This window comes from Palaemon carinicauda, chromosome 28 (assembly GCF_036898095.1).
Source record: "Palaemon carinicauda isolate YSFRI2023 chromosome 28, ASM3689809v2, whole genome shotgun sequence".
Classification (NCBI taxonomy): domain Eukaryota; kingdom Metazoa; phylum Arthropoda; class Malacostraca; order Decapoda; family Palaemonidae; genus Palaemon; species Palaemon carinicauda.
The window spans coordinates 59228756-59252890 of record NC_090752.1 but is presented as its reverse complement, the minus strand read 5'-3'; the positions used below and the strand labels follow the sequence as shown (position 1 = coordinate 59252890).

The 24135-nt window shown below is 40.2% G+C and overlaps 1 protein-coding gene across 3 annotated transcripts; it reads right to left on the bottom strand.

Moving 5' to 3' along the window:
• Positions 1-2846: 2846 nt before the first annotated feature.
• Positions 2847-19036, bottom strand: LOC137621623 (galactosylgalactosylxylosylprotein 3-beta-glucuronosyltransferase S-like). Of its 3 annotated transcripts, none has more exons than XM_068352073.1 (7): positions 18895-19036; positions 15716-15835; positions 15154-15249; positions 14432-14609; positions 12112-12374; positions 4684-4782; positions 2847-3093 (listed from the first exon to the last, which is right to left on the bottom strand). In XM_068352073.1, exons 2-7 carry the CDS (start codon positions 15785-15787, stop codon positions 2863-2865), a joined length of 939 nt encoding a protein of 312 aa, XP_068208174.1. In that variant the 5' UTR covers positions 15788-15835; positions 18895-19036; the 3' UTR covers positions 2847-2862. The 3 variants fall into 3 exon arrangements, with proteins under 3 accessions (XP_068208174.1, XP_068208173.1, XP_068208175.1); XM_068352072.1 differs by having other exon boundaries at positions 18864-19026; XM_068352074.1 differs by having other exon boundaries at positions 18832-19020.
• Positions 19037-24135: the final 5099 nt, after the last annotated feature.

Here is a 24135-nt window from a genome sequence, read left to right as displayed (position 1 = left end):
TAGTCGAACGACTCTATACTCGAACAATTCGGAGTTCGACCAAAATTTTCGAGAAATTTTTGCTGCGGTGCTCGACCAAAAATTCGGTACTCGACCAGCCGAACACGTGACGACCGCATGGGCTTTGTGATGATCGCGCCATCTCGGCCACTCTCGCTTGTTCGGGAAGCATCAGTTCTCTCGAGAGCGTCACTCAGACAACGCGCGATCAGCATTCGTTGTGATTTAGTGATTTTCAGTGCTTTTAATTGCTTTTTTAGCTTTCATAATGAGTCCCAAGAAAGTAATGAGTGTTAAGGGGAAGGAGAAGAGGAAAACAGTGCGAACAACGATCGAGTTGAAGAAGGAAATTATAGCGAAATATGAGAATGGTGTACGAGTGTCCGATTTAGCGGTAGAATACGGAATGGCGAAGTCGACCATTTCTACGTTTTTAAAGCATAAAGAAATGATTAAGAAGGCGAATGTTGCAACGGGAGTTACGGCGGTAACTAAGCAAAGGCCACAAGTGATTGAGGAGATGGAAAAGTTGCTTTTAATATTTATTAAAGAAAAACAGTTGGCCGGGGAAAGTGTTAGTGAAGCGTTCATTTGTGAAAAAGCGTTGCATATCTATGAAGAATTAGTGAAGAAAAGTCCGAGTACCAGTGAAAGTGATTCATTTACATTTAAAGCGAGCAGGGGTTGGTTTGAAAAGTTTCGTAATAGAACAGGTATTCATCGTGTTACTAGGCATGGGGAGGCAGCTAGTTCGGATCAAATTGCAGCCGATAAATACGTGGGGGAATTCGATCGGTACATAAATGAACAAAATTTGATCGCACAACAAGTCTTTAATTGTGATGAGACTGGGTTATTTTGGAAGAAAATGCCAGCCAATACGTACATTACCAAGGACGAGACGAAGATGCCAGGTCACAAGCCAATGAAAGATAGGCTAACATTGTTGCTGTGTGCAAATGCAAGTGGCGATTGCAAGATCAAACCCTTGTTAGTGTACCACTCGGACAACCCCCGGGTGTTCAAACGAAATAATATTTGTAAAAGTGCACTACCAGTTATGTGGCGCTCGAACACTAAATCTTGGGTCACAAGACAATTCTTTACTGAGTGGATAAACGAAGTGTTTGCCCCCCAGGTTAAGGCTTACCTCATTGAAAAGAGCTTGCCAATGAAATGTCTTCTGGTTATGGACAATGCTCCTGCACATCCTCCAGGTCTCGAGGATGACTTGAAAGAAGAATACAGCTTTATCAAAATCAAATTCTTGCCCCCCAATACTACTCCCATACTCCAGCCCATGGACCAACAGGTCATTTCAAACTTCAAAAAACTCTATACCAAGGCCCTTTTCAGAAAGTGTTTTGAAGTGACCAGTGACACGAAGTTGACCCTAAAGGAATTCTGGAAGGAACACTTCAGCATCCTCAACTCTGTTAACATGATTGACCAAGCTTGGCGAGGTGTGACCTATAGGACATTGAACTCTGCCTGGCGTAAGCTGTGGCCATCATGTGTCACAGAGAGGGAGTTTGAAGGTTTCCAACCAGAGGCGGGTCCAAGCACTGCTACCCCTGTAATTTCTGATGACACTGATGTCGTTGAGGAAATTGTTGTCATGGGCAGGAGTTTGGGGCTTGAGGTCGACAAGGATGATATTGATGAGCTTGTAGAAAGCCATTCTACCGAGTTGACTGTGGAGGAATTGTTGCACCTGCAACAACAACAGCAGCAGGATCTGATTGTGGAGCAGGAATCTTCAGAAGAGGATGAGGTAAGGGAGGATGTTCCAAGTTCTCTCATCAATGAAATTTGTTCCAAGTGGGCAGATGTGCAGGCTTTTGCTGAAAAATACCACCCAGAAATTGCAGTAGCAAACCGGGCAGTGCATATGTTTAATGATAGTGTCATGTATCATTTTCGAAGAATACTGCAGAGGAGGAAGAAACAATTAACAATAGACCAGTTTTTCACAAAAGAAAAGAAAGCTGCTACATCAAAGCCTGTTTCTCCTCCAAAGAAGAGACAAAGAAGAGAAGAAACCCCTGAAATAGATCTGCCCACCCTTTCATTGGAGAGAGAAACAACTCCTGAAGGAGAACTACCCCGCCACATCATGGAAGGGGACTCTCCTTCCAAGCAGTAACCTCCCCCTTCCATCCTCTCCACATCCATCCCTGTATGCCATCGAACCGCTGCTCAAAGGTATGTTCACTACAGTACAGAAAATGGTTTAAAATTGTTTTATTTTAGTACAGTAAATGGTTTAAAATTGTTTTATAGGATTTTCTGACCAATTTCATACACATTTAGATAATTATTGTTGTTTAGGTACACGTTTTATTAATATTTTGGGCCTGTTCGAGTGCTTGGGAACGGAATAGAATATATACCATTATTTCTTATGGGGAAAAAAAATTCGGTACTCGAACAAATCGGAGGTCGAACACGGATCTCGAACGGATTATGGTCGAGTACCGAGGTATCACTGTACAACACAAAAACATAAAGAACAACCTGTGTATAAGTTCTTTATTACAACTAATCTCAGCTATAGAGAAAATACTCCCTGACTTTCAAGAACAGTCACAAATAACTCACAAAGTATAAGCACTTTCCGACCTCGTTGAGTACAATATACCTCTGATAAAGATTACTTACATCACATCATAAAATCATTACACGTATCACGATAGTTCATTGGTAACAATGTAAGAAGGACGAGCACCAAACCAAAAGACGGAAAACCTTGACCATATCAAACATGTAAATATATCAGCATCCTCGGAACGAGAATGCGTACATTACGAAATAATGACAGACGGAAGATAAAAAAAAAACCGTACCTGATTCCATGACTATTTACTTAATCATACCCATGTCCCTCATGTTATCAGTTAAGATTTTAATATTATCATTCTGGTGGTTGTCGAGCTTCAACGTCCTCGAAGGGTTTTTGGCAGTGCGGGTGTGCCAAACCAGGATGTTGGTGCAGCCGTCTGCTTTGACTTCAATGTCTTTAACACTTAAGTTTAATGATTTCAAAAAGCCGTCTTCTTCGTGCCCCGCTATGTATGGCATTGTCACCTTCTTCTGTAAATAAAGAGAGATTTTTTTATTTGTAACATAAGCAGCATCTTCAGTGGATGCTGTGATATAAACTTATAGTTTTCTATATGTCCATCAGAGTACGTTCGGTACCACTTAAAGACTTGTCAGATACAAACTGCAAGTTGAACATCAAAGTGGAATTAAAAAAAAAATAATAATACAAGAAGCTTTAAATATTTCTTTAATATCAACGTTATATTCCTAATGAACCGGAGATTCTAAAAGAATTAGGTTTTTACGATTTCTATTCATTCAGTATTTTCCTCTGTTTTGTCTTCCTGTATATGTACTGTTATTTACTGTATATCATAAATGGTGCGTTTTGAGTTTGAAAAATTTGACTATTAAGCCTGTTTTCCATGTGAAAATAATTATAGTAAATTTTAGGCCTAACAAAAATCATTCAAACAATTCAGTCATCTCTATATAGTACTACTAAATTATTAATATTTAACTGGAACCATTAATTTAGTAAATCTGCTTGGATCTATTATTATTATTACTATTATTACTTGCTAAGCTACAACCCTAGTTGGAAGAGCAGGATGCTATAAGCCCAGGGGCTCCAACAGGGAAAATAGCCAAATGAGGAAAGGGAACAAGGAAAAATAAAATATTTTAAGAACAGTAACATTAAAATAAAGATCTATATAAACTATAAAAACTTTAACAAAACAAGAGGAAGAGAAATAAGATAGGACAATGTTCCCGAGTGTACCCTCAAGCAAGAGAACTCTAAGCAATTAAAGTAATTTAAGAACCAGAGGTATGATGACTAAGGTTTGCAATCACACTTTTGACAAGTGTTGCTTATCACGTTACCAAATCGACTAAAAGTAAATATCACGTGTGTCTTACGATGGAGCCGTTAATAACGCCTGGTAATTGAACAAAGATTATGAACGAATGGCTTCCATTTTCTCTTTACCTTCACTGTTATGGATATGGCAATTAATGGAAGACTCAAAGGTGTCTGCAACCTCATACTGTACAATGAAGTCCATAATTCAGTCCCATGCTTGGTGATTTATGGAAAGCATTGTACCAAGTCTAAAATCACTCGCGATGACATGGCAAGTCTGTCATGCAAGGACAGAAGGCCAATTCACAAGGATTTATAGAGAATCGGTAAGACTCTTTTGCCCTTCACTATTAGAAACATAAAAATGACATTCGTTAATATTAATACATATGGACAGTGGTTTTTGAAGGTCATAAGCTGTGTGTGGGAATTATTTAAATCCTAAGAATTCATCTGACACGGGTAAAGGCAAGAGGAGTAAATAGATAACACATAGGGGAATTAATTAGTTGGAATTCTCTTTTGAGCCGGAGGTTGTTTACCAGTTTTCCTTGGTGACAATTCATCCAAATAAGGAATACATAGGGATAAATGAAAAGGTGACAAACTCAATACTCTTGCTTCTTAAGGACCCAGAGATATTTATCGCACAGCAGAGATTTATTAAAGATAAGAAGACTCTCCAAGGATGAATGTTCATGAGAAATTACATCAAAACACAAAGAAAACTGAGGTAAAACCTTATGAAGATGATTTACGCTCTAACTTACTTGTTTCTTGAGGTAACCTACGCCCACTGCAAATCCTGCCATGTCAACCTGGAACTTTCTTCCTGCTGGCCACCCATCGTAAAACCCTACGACTTTCCCCTGAAACAAGAAGCAGAATTTCTATTTTTTTTTTTTTTTCTTTTTGAAGGATAACAAATAAGCGTCAAAGAAGACATTCATTATAAACGGTATTGTTTTGCAAATCCTGTGCTGTCAAATCATAATCTTTATTATTATTAAATTCTTACAAAACAATGTAGAAGGCCAGAATTGTGAGCAAACTATCGCTTAAAAATGTTATTTTTATTAGTAAAATAAATTTTTGAATATACTTACCCGATAATCATGTAGCTGTCAACTCCGTTGCCCGACAGAATTCTACGGAGGGATACGCCAGCTATCACAATACTAGAAGGGGGTGTACTCACCAGCGCCACCTGTGGCCAGGTACTACAGTACTTCTTGTTGACACCTCCTCAATTTTTCCTCGGTCCACTGGTTCTCTATGGGGAGGAAGGGAGGGTCAATTAAATCATGATTATCGGGTAAGTATATTCAAAAATTTATTTTACTAATAAAAATAACATTTTTCAATATTAAACTTACCCGATAATCATGTAGCTGATTCACACCCAGGGGGGTGGGTGAAAACCAGTGTACAAGATTAAAGGATAGCTAAGTATCCCATATTTCATATAACAGTTATCTCAAATAACAATGAAATAATAAGTACCTGGTAAGGAAGTCGACTTGAACCGTTACTCTGCCTCTTTTTTAAGTTCGTCTTCCTTACTGAGCGCAGCGTTCCTCTTGGAGGCTGAATCAACTCAAAGGTGCTAAAGTATATAGGGCTGCAACCCCTACTAAAGGACCTCTACACAACCTCTAACCCAGGCGCTTCTCAAGAATGAATTGACCACCCGCCAAATCAAAAGGATGCGGAAGGCTTCTTAGCCTACCGTAACAACCATAAAAACAACAAAAAAAGTATTCAAGAGAAAGGTTAAAAAAGGTTATGGGATTAAGGGAATGTAGTGGCTGAGCCCTCACCTACTACTGCACTCGCTGCTACGAATGGTCCCAGGGTGTAGCAGTTCTCGTAAAGAGACTGGACATCTTTAAGATAAAATGATGCAAACACTGACTTGCTCCTCCAATAGGTTGCATCCATTATGCTCTGCAGAGAACGGTTTTTATTAAAGGCCATCGAAGTAGCTACGGCTCTTACTTCGTGGGTCCTTACCTTCAGCAAAGCAAGGTCTTCCTCCTTTAAGTGAGAATGGGCTTCTCTAATCAGAAGCCTTATATAATACGAAACCCCGTTCTTGGACATGGGCCTCGAAGGTTTCTTGATGGCACACCATAAGGCTTCTGACTGTCCTCGAATAGGTTTTGACCTATTAAGATAATATTTGAGAGCTCTGACAGGGCAAAGAACTCTTTCTAGCTCGTTACCTACCATGTTGGAGAGGCTAGGTATTTCAAACGATCTAGGCCAAGGACGCGAAGGAAGTTCATTCTTAGCTAAGAATCCGAGCTGTAAAGAACATGTTGCAGATTCGGTCGTGAAACCAATGTTCTTGCTGAAGGCATGAACCTCACTGACTCTTTTAGCTGTTGCAAGGCAGACGAGAAAAAGAGTCTTGAGGGTAAGGTCCTTGAAGGAAGCTGACTGGAGAGGTTCGAACCTAGGTGACATAAGGAACCTTAAGACTACGTCTAGGTTCCAGCCTGGAGTGGGTAGACGACGCTCTTTAGAAGTCTCAAAAGACTTAAGGATGTCTTGAAGGTCCTTGTTGGAAGAAAGGTCCAAACCTCTGTGGCGGAGAACTGAAGCCAACATACTCCTGTACCCTTTAATCGTAGGGGCTGAAAGGGATCTCTCATTCCTAAGATGTAAAAGGAAGTCAGCTATTTGGGTCACAGAGGTATTGGTAGAGGATACTGCATTGGCTCTACACCAGCCCCGGAAGACTTCCCACTTAGATTGGTAGACTCTACGAGTGGAAACCCTCCTTGCTCTGGCAATCGCACTGGCTGCCTCCTTCGAAAAGCCTCTAGCTCTAGCGAATCTTTCGACAGTCTGAAGGCAGTCAGCCGAAGAGCGTGGAGGCTTGGGTGCAACCTGTCTACGTGAGGTTGACGTAGAAGGTCCACTCTTAGAGGGAGAGTCCTGGGGACGTCGACCAGCCATTGAAGTACCTCTGTGAACCATTCTCTTGCAGGCCAAAGGGGAGCAACCAGCGTCAGCCGTGTCCCTTCGTGCGAGATGAACTTCTGAAGGACTTTGTTTATTATCTTGAACGGTGGAAATGCGTAAAGGTCGAGATGGGACCAGTTCAGCAGAAAAGCATCCACATGAACTGCTGCTGGGTCTGGAACTGGGGAACAGTACAACGGAAGTCTCTTGGTCATGGAGGTGGCAAACAGATCTATGGTAGGCTGACCCCACAAGGTCCAAAGTCTGTTGCACACGCTCTTGTGGAGGGTCCATTCCGTGGGAATGACCTGATCCCTTCTGCTTAGGCGATCTGCTGAGACGTTCATGTTGCCCTGAATGAACCTCGTGACTAAAGTGAGGTTTTGACTTCTTGACCAAATGAGGAGGTCCCTTGCGATCTCGTATAGGCTCCTCGAATGGGTCCCTCCTTGCTTGGAGATGTAAGCCAAGGCTGTGGTGTTGTCGGAGTTCACCTCCACCACCTTGCCTAGCAGGAGGGACTTGAAGTTCAACAGGGCTAAATGAACTGCTAGTAGCTCCTTGCAGTTGATGTGGAGCGTTCCCTGTTCCTCGTTCCACGTTCCCGAGCACTCCTGTCCGTTCAAGGTCGCGCCCCAGCCCGAGTCCGATGCATCCGAGAAGAGATGAAGATTGGGGGTCTGAATAGCCAACGATAGACCCTCCCTGAGAAGGAGATTGGTCTTCCACCACAAGAGAGTGGTCTTCATCTCTTTGGTGACTGGGATAGAGACTGCTTCGAGAGTCAAACCCTTGTCCCAATGAGCTGCAAGATGGAATTGAAGAGGGCGGAGGTGGAGTCTCCCTAGCTCGACGAACAGGGCCAGCGATGAAAGGGTCCCTGTGAGACTCATCCACTGTCTCACCGAGCAACTGCTCCTCTTCAGCATGCTCATGATGCAATCTAGGGCTTGGCTTATCCTTGGGGCCGATGGAAAAGCCCGAAAATCCTGACTCCGAATCTCCATTCCCAGGTACACAATGGATTGGGAGGGAATGAGCTGAGACTTTTCTAGGTTGACTAACAGACCCAGTTCTTTGATTAAGTCCAAAGTCCAGTTGAGACTCTCCAGACAGCGACGACTCGTGGAGGCTCTCAACAGCCAGTCGTCTAAGTAAAGGGAGGCTCTGATGTCCGATAAGTGGAGGAATTTTGCTATATTCCTCATCAGATGCGTAAACACCATAGGAGCTGTGCTTAGGCCAAAACACAGGGCTTGGAATTGGTAGACAACCTTTCCAAAAACGAATCTCAGGAAAGGTTGGGAGTCTGGATGAATAGGAACGTGAAAGTAAGCATCTTTCAGGTCCAACGAGACCATCCAGTCTTCCTGCCTGACCGCTGCTAGGACCGACTTCGTCGTCTCCATCGTGAACGTCTGCTTGGTGACATAAGCATTGAGCGCGCTGACGTCCAGCACCGGTCTCCAACCTCCTGTCTTCTTGGCCACCAGAAAGAGACGGTTGTAGAAGCCCGGGGATTGATGGTCCCGGACTATAACCACTACCTTCTTCTGTAAAAGGAGCGACACCTCCTGGTGCAACGCTAGCCTCTTGTCCTTTTCTTTGTAGTTGGGAGAGAGGTTGATGGGAGATGTGGTCAGAGGGGGTTTGCGGCAGAATGGTATCCTGTAACCCTCCCTCAGCCAACTGACAGACTGGGCGTCTGCACCTCTCTTTTCCCAGGCTTGCCAGAAGAACTTGAGTCTGGCTCCTACTGCTGTCTGGAGATGAGGAGAGTCAGTTTTTTCCTTTAGAAGCCTTGGAACCTTTCCTAGACTTGCTCCTGGAAGAGTCTGGACGGGAGCTTCCTCGGCTGGGGGCTCTACCACGAAAGGGCGGAATAAACCTCGTAGCAGGAGTATCAGCCACTGGGGTGCGATAAGTCCTGGGGACTGAGGTAGCAACCTTAGTCTTACGAGCCGATGAGGCCACAAGATCATGGGTGTCCTTTTGTATCAGGGCCGCAGACAAGTCCTTAACAAGCTCTTCGGGAAAAAGGAATTTCGAGAGCGGAGCGAAAAGGAGTTGAGACCTTTGACAAGGTGTGATGCTGGAGGAAAGGAAGGTACAAAGCTGCTCCCTTTTCTTAAGAACCCCTGACACAAACATCGATGCAAGCTCGCCAGATCCATCCCTAATGGCCTTATCCATGCAGGACATCAAGAGCATGGCAGAGTCCTTGTCCGCAGGGGAGGTCTTCTTGCTAAGGGCCCCCAGGCACCAGTCTAGGAAATTGAACATCTCAAATGCTCTAAAAACACCCTTCAGGAAGTGATCAAGGTCTGAGAAGGTCCAGCAAACCTTAGAGCGCCTCATTGCTGTTCTACGAGGAGAGTCTACCAAACTTGAGAAGTCAGCCTGGGCAGAGGCAGGTACTCCCAAGCCTGGTTCCTCTCCTGTGGCATACCAAACGCCCGCTTTAGAAGTGAGCTTAGTCGGAGGAAACATAAAGGAAGTCTTTCCAAGTTGTTGCTTAGACTGCAACCACTCCCCTAAAATCCTTAACGCTCTCTTAGAGGACCTTGCTAAGACGAGCTTAGTATACGTAGACTTAGCTGGCTGCATGCCCAGCGAAAACTCAGATGGCGGAGAGCGGGGGATAGCAGAGACAAAGTGGTCTGGGTATACCTCTCTGAAAAGAGCCAAGACCTTACGAAAGTCAATAGGAGGCGGAGAAGACTTGGATTCATCCACGTCTGATGAGGGATCCAGGTGTGCAGCCTCATCATCAGAAACCTCATCACCAGAGTGTAGCGAAGAGATAGGTAAGGTATGCTGAACAGCAGAATCAGCACGAGCTGGAACAAAAATACTTGTGGTTTCCTCCTCAAGTCTCTGTTGAGGGAACACCTGAGGCTCAGGCTGCAAAGGCTGATCAAAAGAAGTAGCAGAAGGTAGGCGCATGGGTGGAGGGGGCTGACTCCTGGCATGAGTGTCTGAACTCAAGAGTTGCGCTTGCTGTGTGGTTGGTGGATGCGCAGTAGCAGGTTCCTGAGGAACGAGTTGAGGTTCCTGAGGTGTGAGCTGTGAGCGATGAGGTAGTGGCTGCGCAGAACGCAGTAATTGTCTCGCGAGTTGAGGTTCCTGAGGCGCAAGGCTAAGGTGTTGAGGTGCTTGCCTTGAGGAGGGTTGAGGTCGCTGCAGCGAGAGCTGAGGAGTCTGACTCATGGATGGGAGAGGTTGTTGTACCTCAAGAGAGTGTTGCCTCACTGGTGGAACTGCAAGCGGAAGCGGAGGAAGTAAGGTATAAGCTTCCTGTTCCCATTGCTGAGGTTGCCTTAAGGAAGGCGGAGGGAGCTGCACACCACTGGAAACAGTCAACTCAGAACGTGGTAAGGTATCCTGAGGAGCCTCAACATCGTACGCCTGGCAGGCAGTACTGCGGTTAGGCGGAGCGATCGCAGGAGGAGGTGTAACCTTCTCAGCCTGACACTCACGCATCAAGACCGCAAGTTGTGACTGCATGGACTGCAGTAGAGTCAACTTGGGGTCGGCAGACACTAAGGTCTGCTGAGGTAAAGCCTTAACAGCAGAGATCTGTTGCGGCAGCACCTTACTCCTCTTAGGAGGAGTGCATTCAACTGATGACTGCGGCGAGTCAGAGCTGATCCAATGACTGCAGCCAGGTTGAGCTCTTGAGGTCTGGACTCTGCGTTTGAGTGGTCTTGAGACCTGAGTCCAACGTTTCTTCCCTGACAATTCTTCAGCAGACGAGTAAAAGACAGGCTCAATCGTCTGCAGGTGGGAGTGACGGTCTCTGGAAGACACGCCCGCAACCACCGAGGATACTTCTGTGCGCCGATCAAGGCCTGCCGAACCCTTTTGCCCTTCGACATTGCTTCTCCCCTGGGCTTGGGAGCTTGCAAGAGGTCCCGGACTGGGAGGACGACTGGCACGCACAGAAGTACCCTCACGCACCACACTGACACTGACACTAGCACTTGGTACTGCACTGACACTAGCACTCGTCACAGCACTGGCACTAATACCACCCACTGCACTCTTGACCTTAAGTTCCTTGACTTCGGCCATAAGAGACTTATGATCACTAACCACTGACTCTACTTTGTCACCTAAAGCCTGAATGGCACGCAAAACAACAGACATATCAGGTTGAGGGCAAATAGTAGGTTCGGGGGTAGCCACTACAGGGGGAGGAAAAGGTAGGGGATCATGAGGTGAGGAAAAAAGTGAAGAGCGAGAAGAACTCCTCCTAACTCTCTCTCTCTCTAACTTGGTTGAATACTTAAGAAATCGGACAAAATCAAGTTCCGAACATGTGGGAGAAAGGACTTGGCAATTTCCTATATTTTCTGGTCTCAACCAATCATTCTTCCACGAAGGCTGCTCACTTTCTAGACTTCTATTATACCTGCATTACCACTTTCTAGTAAATTGCTGTCCAACCTCTCTAACTTTTACAACATTAGAGTCCCGCCCCCCTGGTGTACATGAGTACAGAATGTCCTTCCTGGCTTTAACTAATGGGGGTCCATTGCAAATATCACTGCTGAGGTATGAGCCCTTTCACTTTGGGTCGAAACCCCACATACCCTCCAGTATCAAGAAATAGAATAGATAGGCATCTAGAGAAACTGCTTCGTAACCATTTAGAACCATTAGTATGAACAGAAGTTATCTTTTCATCCTGCGAGTTGTGGTACAGAATAAAATCTCTTTTTTTTCCACTGGTAAACATGTCTTTTATCACGATCACATCTGCACAAATTATCAGCAGTTAATTTCAAAAGGTGACAAGCGGAATATCTCATTGTGACAGATGGACAAAATTTTTTCAATTTGCTGTTGTTCTATGAAAGTTTATGTACTGTATTTTTATAAAATATCTTTGATTTTCTATTTTTACACTAAAGTCATTTATAAATCTGGAGGCACCTTCACCAGGAAATGAAGTTCTAGTAGAATCTTGCCTTCAATCACTAACATGCTTTCAACCAAGCTTTTTCACTTAATACTTAAAATACTACTCATAGAATCACAGACCTGACTTGCTAAGGCTGATAAAAATTGTCATTTTCAAACTACTGTATACTTCATACGCGTCGATACTTTTGTGAACCGCAGTACTACAGAAAGGAAGACTACATGAAAATTGTTCTTTGAGAGCAATTCTTCTTCATAAATACAAACAGTACATCAGTCAAGAAATATTAAGTGGTACCCACCTCACTGACAACAGGTGAACTAACTGTGTAATCCCCAATCAAGCCAACAGGCCACATGGAAACTTTATCTGTGGACCTCATCTCGTCAAACAACCGAATGTCTACAGCATTGTCGTCGTCCAGAAAGAAGAGAACTCCATTATCCTCCCCGTGTTCTTTAACCCACTGCAAGGCAGCTCTGCGGTTGGACACTCCCCGGGGAACATAGCGCTCTCTGCGGTAAACATCGGGCATGGGACTCGCTAGATGGGTGTATGGAAGACCTGTCGGAATGAGAAGAGACGAGCATGGCATAGCAGTTAAGGAAAATGTACCATAGTAAAAATGATGAATGGAAGCTTTCAGTAAAAACTAGGCTAAGCAAAATCATCTTCTAGATACTTAATTCGTGAACTTCTTACTTTCATTATCTGCATTTTTTTATTCTATTTTTTCTACACATTAATAACTGCTCTATTTAGGAACAAAAAATCCCTCAAGAAAAATTTCAAAGTTAATGAGACCGCTATGACAATTAAAACCTATCAATACTGTCCTTTTTTTCAATGTTTTGTGCAATGAAATACTGTATGTGCTACTCAACTTTTCACATACCTAACAATCACAAGTAATTAGAATATTAGTTTACAAGTAAACCTACAAATATAATAATCCTTTAAATAACAAGTGGTGTTATAAGTAGCACTTTCAAAATGCTGGTTAAATCTCACATAATATCTGTCCCCAGTCCTGGACTTTAATCTGGGTTTTATAATCGAATCCAATTTGATAAATTATCCACGCAGTGCTGTATTAACCCCTGACAAGAGACTGAGGCTTCGAGCTTCTTTGGGGCCCCTCTACTTCCCCTAACCAGTCTTCCCAGCATATTCCACGGTCTCTTTTCGTACAATTTATCAAAATATTACAACTGAGTAAATAATCCATAGTTTTCCCATTTAACACTTACAAGAAAAAACTTATATAGGCCCCTGCTCTAGCTGGGACTCTAGGCTTTTGCTGGGACCCTAGGCTTTTGCTGAGACCCTAGGCTTTTGCTGGGACTCTAGGCTTTTGCTGAGACCCTAGGCTTTTGCTGAGACCCTAGGCTTTTGCTGAGACCCTAGGCTTTTGCTGGGACCCTAGGCTTTTGCTGGGACCCTAGGTTGCTGGGACTCTAGGCTTTTGCTGGGACCCTAGGCTTTTGCTGGGACCCTAGGCTTTTGCTGGGACCCTAGGCTTTTGCTGGGACCCTAGGCTTTTGCTGGGACCCTAGGCTTTTGCTGGGACCCTAGGCTTTTGCTGAAACCCTAGGCTTTTGCTGGGACCCTAGGCTTTTGCTGAGACCCTAGGCTTTTGCTGGGACCCTAGGTTTTTGCTGAGACCCTAGGCTTTTGCTCAGACCCTAGGCTTTTGCCGAGACCCTAGGCTTTTGCCAAGACCCTAGGCTTTTGCTGGGATCCAAGGTTCTTGCTAGGACTCTAGGCTCTTGCTGGGACCCTAGGCTTTTGCTGGGACCCTGGGCTTTTGCCAAGACCCTAAGTTTTTGCTGGGATCCAAGGTTCTTGCTAGGACTCTAGGCTCTTGCTGGGACCCTAAGCTTCAACCTAGTCAGCCTTAAGGATAATACGGCCCTGAATACAATTTGTAAATTCATGCAAAACTTTGTGCCTGTGCTCAACCCAACCGATTATCAGTGACTAATAAGAGCATTTAATGTTAATTCCTTTAGGTAGTTGTGTTCAGCGGCCAATTCCTCGAGCAGGAAACTAAAGTCATGCTTACAAATAACATAAAATACCAATAGAGTACAGTAGTGATGTATAGGATGTGCTTAGAGAACGAAGAAAACCGAGCAATAGAAAATAATTTAGCACCTCATTTATTTGCATTTTTCAAATGTATTATTGCAATAAGGCTAATGCTTACCTTTGCTGGAAGATGCCAAAAGATGCCAAAATTAACATCCAACCTGGAAGTGCTTTAAAGCTTTGAAACATTCATAAAAACTATGGCATCAACAAAACTTTTTTCCAATTACCCAAATAAACTTTTTTAAAGTTGATTCTATCACCAAACAGTTGCTCTTTCCCAGGATACAAAAGTTACGCTTTGAATTTTCCAAAATTATAATTGCCTCTGTAATTTCTTTGTGCCCATAGCCCTGTCTTAATCCCAGATGCTTCCTGTGTTTATTAAAATAAATAACAACCGTCTAGAAATTACCTTCTGGTAATGGCCCTGTCTGAAACCAAGCATTTCATATTGTAATAACTTATTTCATCTCCAATTTCTTCACAGTACTTAATCTGGACGTACAATAAACAGCAAAGCCTCGTACCTAATCTCTGCATGAGAACGGTTATAGCTGCCGTACACGTGCCACTGTCTTCAGCCACAATCCAGTGTATGCGCTGGACCATTGACAATGTCTGACCCAGCCTGGTCAGTTCCGCTATCATTTCAGGTCTTCTATAAGTGGGAGTCACTACGTATATTATCGGCACGCCTTCCTCTTCCTATGAATTATGAAATGAAATATTTATAATTCAGTTTGTTAGCATACTTTACATATAATGTATGGCAATATTTCAAAATATGGAATACTGTGCCATACTACTATACAGCACTGAAGTTTTCATACATACAGTATACAAAACTAAAAAATCTCAGAGGAGACCAAAAAGATAAGGAGTGAAAAGGATCTCAAGCTGTTTGATAAATTTTCAAAATGAGGAAACAGGTAAATAGATTGGCTTTATGAAATACTGTAAAAGGGGCACATAGCTACAGTACATCCCATCTCTAATACAAAGTGAACCCTACTTAACAATACATGTCTTTCCTCATCAAAAAACTTTACGCAGTTCATAAACATAATATATACATGGGATCACCTACAAAAACTACTGAGATTACTTTTATACAATATCACTCCCAAAATGCAAATTCTTAACATGAAATAAATGCTTTCGCTTTGAAGAGGCACACTTTCAAAAAGCATGATTACAGAACATACATTTTCATCTATAAAGTAAGAGACTTTTTCAGTAAATTACTCACAGTAACGGTAACATTTTTCTTTGGCGACGCAGAGCAGAATTTCCGGACCTCCGGATGTAGAGGCTCCCCTGGTGCGCCAGCAAATACTAGGAAGACCTTACAGAAGGAAATGAAAGCAAAATTTAGTAATTAATAATATCAATCTGACCCTATGGAAATAGTCTATCTTTCATTAAAACAAAGGGTCTACTGTACAATAGAATGTTTTCTCGCAATCTTTATTTGTGACATCGCATTATAGCAACAATTATGATAACAGTATTCGACTAGAGGGGCACTCAGTAGAGCGCAGAACTCCACCGTGGCAGCTAACAGTATTTCTCAACCTTTTGCTTGACCATGACCTTGACCTTTGACCCTGATCTTTCAAAATTTACTCCCTTCCAGCTTTTTACATACCATTCAATTCCTGTAAGTTTCATTACTCTTCGAACAAAATTGTGTCCTAGAAGCTGTTCACAAACACACACACACACACAAACAGGGGGGTAAAACATAACCTCCTTCCAACTTCATTGGAGGCGGTAATAAAAGTTGAATGTCAAACAAATATTCCACCAACCTGTGTGAGGATGATGTAAACAAGAGATCCCCCTATGACAACCGCCATGACGATCCTCTGTCTCCGAGTCATCCCATCAGATCTAAAGCACCGCCAATGCGTTTTTATATGCCAACGCCACTGAGGAAGAATGAGAAAATCAATACCTAAAATAATTAAACATTGTTATAAACTTAAATGCTTCTTAATTCTTCATGTTCCGAGAATTAAGCACCTACTGTCCTATTCATTTATTTGAACGCAGGTGAAAAATATCAACACAAAAATTAGAATTTCAAGCATTGGGTATTAATAATCCACAGTTACAGTATATACATTGTATATTTCAAAAACACAGAAGCTTTCGCACTTAATACAAAGTGCCTCTTCAGCTGAAGAATAAAAAAAGTTTCACAAAGTTTCAAAAATAAACAAAACGCATAAGACAATTACAATATAAAAGTAATTAAACTAAAATAGTATTTGAAGCTAAAACATCACATTAAAAGGAAATGACAGTTTTCTGAGTGAACGGTCTTATCAAAATAGCCAGTCACAGGGTAACTGGATATTTTGTAGCCTATTACGGATTCACTCCGATCGTCTTGGCGGCGGTCTATTTTCCAAACACTTGATGTTAATATCGTGCAACTGTGGCTCGCCATCGATACTTAATACCCAAGATTGCTAGACATGGCATGGTGTTTTATTCCAGTAATTTCAAGCATTAGTCTCAATAACTAACATGTAACATTGCGCTTATAGAACACCATACAGTACTTGTACATGAATGATTAAGGCCAGGCACTTCTACTAAGTGTTCTGATTCAGTAACGGCTGTAAAGAAAAGCCCGTTCATAGGAGAAATAAATATCAGTTGTGAAACACACTAGGCTAACTACAACTGAATTAAATTTGTTCCATAAATTCCCAATAAAATGCAGTATGTATAGAATAAAATCTGTGATCTATAACTTTAACTAAATCTCAGACACTGACACATTAGATCTGAATATGTCCAAGATTGTTCTCAGTACTGAATATCTGTATAAACATTAAATGTCAGTACAGTACTTGAAAATGAAAAAAAAAAAAAAAACAGTTCATGAAGGCTAGATCTATGTTTAATGGAGAATGTAACTGAACTTGAAATATATATATATGATGTTCCAAGGCACTCCAATGGGCTTGAATTCTCAGGTAACTGTTTCACCTCAAAGTTATGCCAGCACTGGTCGGGCTGTTCTGGTCCTAAAATACCTGGAGATAATACATTTCTCTAGTTCAGATTTATGAATTTTGGGCCATTAAGCCCAGTGCTATGGAATGCAAATCATTCAACCACCCTGTACAGCTACGGATAACCCCACCCTTGAATTATGAAGTAAAAGTTTAAAGGTTGGGCAGCAAGATGGAAGAAAAGAAGTGGAAATGGAGATACAGAAGGCCCTCAACTTTCAAACGTTCAAAGATACAAACGCAAATCGAGCTGAACTCCTAAATCTCAGATATTGTATCAAAAGTTCATAATGAAATATTGTTATAAGACAATATCATATAATTTAATGCAGTAAGAAAGATGGCCTTTGCAATATGAAATGGGACTATTAGTTGACTTTTGCAGCTGAAAATTGTAGGCATGCGAGTTAGGTGAAGCCTACCCTAGGCAAAAATTTCACAAAATTGGATTTACAAACAACTTCTTGCAAGATGAGGACCTTCTGTATGGAAGAAGGCTAAAAAGTGAATGAGGCTTGAAGCCGAAGGGATATTGCAAAGAACTTCATGTAAGATCTACAGTATATCGCTTGAGGTGTACTGAAGGCAGTAACCACGTAAGGGGAACATACAATTTAGTGTTCAAAGCAATACTGGTTGAAATATAACATGACCCTAGCTGAGGGGGCTAGGGTCAAGACATCCAAGGATAGATTACATAAAACAGTGCTCTAGGATGTGTATGATTAATAGCCAGGATCAATACCACGTACAGCCTTTCCGAGAAATGACATCCTCAAGAGGGAATGAGAATATCATTTTATTAGCACTACAAGTTTGTTATTCCATATTGCGGAGAAATTAGCCTAGTTTGTCATCAATTAACAAGGTAAGCCTTCACTAACAAAATGGTAGATATTTACCATTTCCCTGGCACTTGTAAACATTGCAAACTCGGATTCCTTAACCTAACCTAGGATACTAGCCTTAGACAGGCACATGTAAACGTCAAAACCTCGAGTTCTTTGACCTAACCTTCAAAACCATTCTGTGTAATCATAAATACACCAAGAACCTCTCTCATTTTCTCTATTATGGCTATCATATTTATAAATTTACCAATGAAACTAGATTAGGCGTTAGTAGAAATTCATGCAAATTAGTTTTGTTAAGTTATACAGTCAAATGTTAGCATTTGACTCGGGAAGGTTAGGTTGGTTATAGTCAATATGTGTTAGCGTTTGACCCGGGTACCGGGGTTAACAGCTTACATTACAATCATAACCGAAATATTAGCTTGCATACATATAGTCTACAGTAGCTATAGCTGGCATAGGCCTCTATACTACAATAAAAGCCTTACAATATTTTGAAGATTATTAGGTATTATTGTACTGTATTGAAGGGTAATGTAACCTAGGGGAAAAAACAACCTTTTTCCATATAAAAACGTCCATTCTCTTAAAAAATGACACTCGTTCCTGTAGGAAATGAATAGTTTCAGAAATATATATATATATCTATATCAGCCGATAATGGGGGACCCCCAGTGGGAACTCGGGGTTTTGGTTGGATACCCTGTAATACAGTCAATCTTTACCGATTATTATAATACTAGTATCCTGAAAGCACAGACATACGAATAAAAGCTATTTGTTAAGTACGTAAACGGCGCTGTAAATTACGTAAGCTGTCTAGGGTTAGGGTCATCGTAAGAAACCCCTGTAGTAGATTGGTTTGCTGTACATTATAATACTAGTATCCTGAAAGCACAGACATAGCAACTAATAAAAGCTATTTGTTAAATGCGTAAACGGCTCTGTAAATTACGTAAGCTCTCTAGGGTTAAGGGGCCTCGTAAGATACCCCCTATAATAGGTTAGTTTGCTGTAGGTGTGCGCCCGATCCAATCTACTCACACTGTGTATACATTTCAAAATGACATTATTACCAAGTTTATGAAAGCATCAAGTGTATCTTACGCGGCGCGGTAACCAACGAATAGCCACGGGGAATTAATTTGTCATAAAACTTCATTCAAGAAACAAATTTCGTCTGCTGAGGCGACTTCGTCTGCTGCTGTTGTGATCGTCGCTTGTCCTTAAACGTTAACCTACAAACAAAAGGCTTTCAACCGTTTGCATCCTTCTGTCGTTAATATGTATTTCGCTTTGTAAACTCTATTTTGAAGGATAGAATTAACTCCTATATGATCCATATTTAAAATGAAAGGATAAATACTACATCTATATATTTTACTAGACTGAAATCAAATCCATTAAAAACTAGAGGAATCGCTCTGTAATCTTAAAAGTAAAGCATATTGTGTTTTGACTTAGGGTGCGCCTTGAAATTCATAGAGATGCTTGCAGTATAAAGTGTCGATTGCTTTATAAACTATTTTGAAGGATAGAATTAACTCCTGTATGATTCATTTTTAAAATTAAAGGATAACTACTACGGCTATATATTATAATAGATTGGAATCAAATCCATTTAAAACTAGAGGAGTCGCTCTGTAATCTTAAAATTAAAGCATATTGTGTTTTTGACTTAGGGTGCGCCTTGAAATTCATAGAGATGTATGTAAAAAAAATGTCGACATGGTAAGTGAAAAAAAAAAATAACAGAATCAGGAACGAAAATGCAAAAAGGAAAATAAACATTATTGATGGCTTATAAGAGAAATATGATAGAGCGAAAATTAACTGTTAAAGAAGGAATCGGGATAGGATTGGTGAAGTATGTGGGGGTAAAAAGACAGAGCATAATTGCCAGACTTTAGGGGGTGAACATTAAAAACACCGGGGTTAAAAAATTAAAGAACCCAGCAAGTAACGCAATAAAATTCAAGAAATTTTGAAAAAATAAATGCCTTGTTAAATTACTGCGAATTGTGAACTGTCTGCAGGCACAGTATTGACGCATTACATTTAATAAAAATCCACTGTTATAGTGTGTGCCGATGTTCATTGCAGCATTTACTGTATATTGAAAATTTAAGGATAAACGAATAAATTGTCATTGGTAAGGCACTGATGAAACGCAAAACGTAAATGAGAAGATTGGTGAATAATACGATGAGAAAATTAGACATTTCAACAATTAAAACAGATTTAAAAGTGAAAAAAAAAAAACTTTTAAAATGCAATAGAAAATGAAATAAAAAGGAGATTGTTTGAACTAGGTTGAAGCAGAAATACCTGGTTATGTTTATTTGAAGTTTTATACAATCCTAGTTTTAACCATTCAACATCCTTTCAAACTTGGTCAAAATTCTTCGTCACATTCCCCACGGGTTGGTCATCCGCTAGGCTGGGCGCTTGGTTTGGAAGCAAACAATTCGAAACTAGCTATCTTAGTACATCCACAATTTCGATAATTTAAAGATCATTAACTGATGATAGCAATCTGGAATTTTAATTATCAAAATAAGATGGATAATGATATAATGGGTTTTGAATTACATACATGAGGTGATTTTGCGTTGGCAATAGGCATTGCATTATTGCGTGAGAGCTAGGAAATGTCAGACGCCGTTATAGGCTACACAAGGCACAAAACACTTCGATTAGGGAAGGCATGTGATATAGCAACCTCTTCAAAACGAATTTTGGTGAAATCGTCATCATCATCTCCTCCTACGCTTATTGACGCAAAGGGCCACGGTTATATTTCGCATGTCGTCTCTATCTTGGGTTTTTAAATCATTACTTTTCCATTCGCCATCTCCTACTTCACGTTTCATGGTCCTCAGATATGTAAGTCTGGGTCTTCCAACTCTTCTAGTGTCTTGAGGAGCCCAGTTGAAAGTCTGGTGACCTAAACTCTCTAGGGGAGTGCGAACAAGGTAATCCAAGTCTCTCTTTATAGTTTATCTATGAAAGATATATTTCGATGTTACTGTTCTTAAAATATTTTGTATGGATTGTTCATTTATTTACTTCTTTATATTCGTGGACTTCATGTCAATATTCAAGACCAAACATTTTACTCTATCATTCTCAGAAATGAGGCACTAGTCTGATTATACAGGTTTTAAGAAACCAATTATTTTGAAAGGGGACTCGCGGTGTATTCTGCTTCTTGTGAGTCCTGCTATGAATATGGTGTCATGAAATTCGGGTAATAAAAGTTAGTGGCGAGCATTATTATTATTATTATTATTATTATTATTATTATTATTATTATTATTATTATTATTATTATTATTATTATTATTATTATCTGCTAAGCTACAACCTTATCGAAATCCAGACTTGGATGATTCTATCCTTACCATAAGTAGTTAGATTCTGTTTCTCCTACAGATTGTACAATCCTGTATGTAGTACTGTCATAGATATGCAGTTAATTCCAACAGCCATGCCTTCTCCTTCACAAGGCTCAATACTACATAGTACTCTAGAAATTTTATTCCATCTGTGATCTAGATTGTGGAATGATCTTAATTCCTAATCGGGCAGCTGAATCGGTTGATTTTTCAAACTTGCAGCGAATGATTTTATGTTGAATAGGCTGACTTAAGTCTTCCTTTATATTTCACATATGACTGGTCTATTTTAACGTTGTTGTTGATGATGAAATATTTTAAATTGATTATTCATTACTTCTCATGTAGATTATTTTCTTTCCTCACTGGGTTTTTTTTTCCCTGATGGACACTTTGGGCTTATAACTTACTGATGTTCCAACTAAGGTTGTAGCTTAGCTAATAATAATAATAATAATAATAATAATAATAATAATAATAATAATAATAATAATAATAATAATAATAATAATAATAATAATAATAATAATAATAAAAGGTTGCGGCATTACGTTATCGAGGGTTTATCTGATATCTGTAATTGGAACACCCCAGAAATGTCAGGAAGTCTACTTAAAATATACTTTGAATTTGTTTTTGCGCTAAAAGTCTTGTATGCTTTGCTCACTAAAACGAGACCTTTCTCATTTTATTGCAGATATACGAAGGAACATTTCATTTTAAACAGAATACTTTGAAATATTAGAGTTGAGAGAGAGAGAGAGAGAGAGAGAGAGAGAGAGAGAGAGAGAGAGAGAGAGAGAGAGAGAGAGAGAGAGAGAGAGAGAGAGAGAGAAATATGTTAATCTATAATGTATTATGCGCTACCACGCCTACATCTAGACTACTCTAGCAACGGAACTAAAAGCACTGTTAAGTGTTATTGTTAATTGTGTACACGATCAACTTATTGTTGTTATTCCAATTGGGATGTTGACAATAAGGAATAGTGAGTTGATGACGTCACTCGGAAATGTTCTATCGTCTCGTTTGCAACCCACAGGATACAGTCTCATTTTACCGATTAGATAAGAGAATGAAAAGTATGACACTACGTGTATCTTAAAAGCTTTTTATGTATATATTCATTCCGATAACGCACCATTTTCACTGTTGGTTGGCGTGAATGCCATCAATAATAATTGATTGCGTAAGAGGAATACAGTATGTATCACAGTATGTTTATGCAATGCTCCAATTTTACGTAAGATATCAACTTCAAGATTGTAGGCCACACAATACAACTGTTATCTCTCCGTTCATTTCTTACAAACACTGACTTCTTTTACGAATCTTCAGGAAGTTGGTACTCGGATATGGAACAAATGAATCGGAGAAAACGGAAGCCGGGGGGAAAATCCAAAGTTTAACAGTGAAATAAAAAGAAACTTCGAGTAACATACGAAGTCTGACTATTTCCCCGATACGTTCTTATGTGAAGTAATCCCTCGCTATCGTCCGTGGTACAGGTACAGTCAGTACATGCAGTACGTGCGTGAACGTAATAATGTTATGTCAGGCATGTAGGAATGATGGACTTGCGACACTTCCCATTGGCCATTGATCTGAACACGTTCTTACCGGTTTGAACAGCTGAAACATCGATGTATTGACGCTTCTTGAGCTTCCTTTATCGCAAGACATTTTTCTTCCAAAAAATACTTTTATATTGGGAATCTATTTTCGGATCGAGATGTTCTTATCATTGAATACCACACGCGTATGCGCAGGCAAAACATGCGGAATTCATGGGAATCAATGACTTGCTTCGTAATATTCTCACTGAAATCAATGACCCGCTTGGTATTAGGTCTAGACAGTCTAACCTGCCAATTGCCTCAGCTTGGTCCTATCTCTATTATTATTATTATTATTATTATTATTATTATTATTATTATTATTATTATTATTATTGTTATTATTATTATTATTATTATTATTATTATTGTTGTTGTTGTTGTTGTTGTTGTTACAATCTAAGCTATAACCTCATTTTGGAAAAGCAAGACGTTACAAGCCCAATGGCTCCAACAGGGAAAAATAACCCAGTGAGGAATGGAAGCAAGAAAATAAATAAACTACAAGATAATTAATGAACAATTAAGACAAAATAATTTTTTAAGAACAGTAACATTAAAATAGATATTTCATATGTAAACTATAAAGAATTAAAAAGGGGGGGGGGTAATAAGACATAATAGTGCACCCAAGTGTACCCTCAAGCAAGAGAACAGTGGAAGACCATGGTACAGAGGCTATGGCACTCCCCAAGGCCAGAGAACAATGGCTTGATTTTGGAGTATCCTTCTAGAAGAGCTGCTTACCATAGCTAAAGAGTCTCTTTTACCCTTACCAAGAGAAAAGTAGCCATACTGATGCATGCAGTTTTTGCTAATAATATTCTCTTTACTAATTTTTATATTATATCTTGCATCATATTTAGTAAAGAAATAAGCTGTTAACAATATTGTTGATGGGGTGTATCGTATGCTGCAAATAACCTGTTGGAGTACCACCCTACCAGTTGCAAGAATCATATCTTTTTATCTGTTTGTTTGAAGTTCCGAGATTTCTTTAGTTTCAGTTCGAAAACTGAAAGCAAGGTAAAGTCAACACTACGAGAGTTTATTCATGAATAAAATTATTTAGAATTTAGAAAACTAAATTGTTTAGAATGTGAAAATGATCTTCCTAATAAGGCAGTTGAATCGGTGGAACTACAGAAGTTCAAAATTGCAGTGAGTGTTTTTTTTTTCTTTTTTATTGAGTATCTCTTCATAGTTTATATATGACAGATCTATTATACTGTTGTTACTGATCTTCAAATATTTTATATTTATTATTCGTTGCCTTTCTTGTAGTTTGTTTCCTTATTTCCTTTCCTCGCTGGGCTAATTTTCCCTGTTGGAGC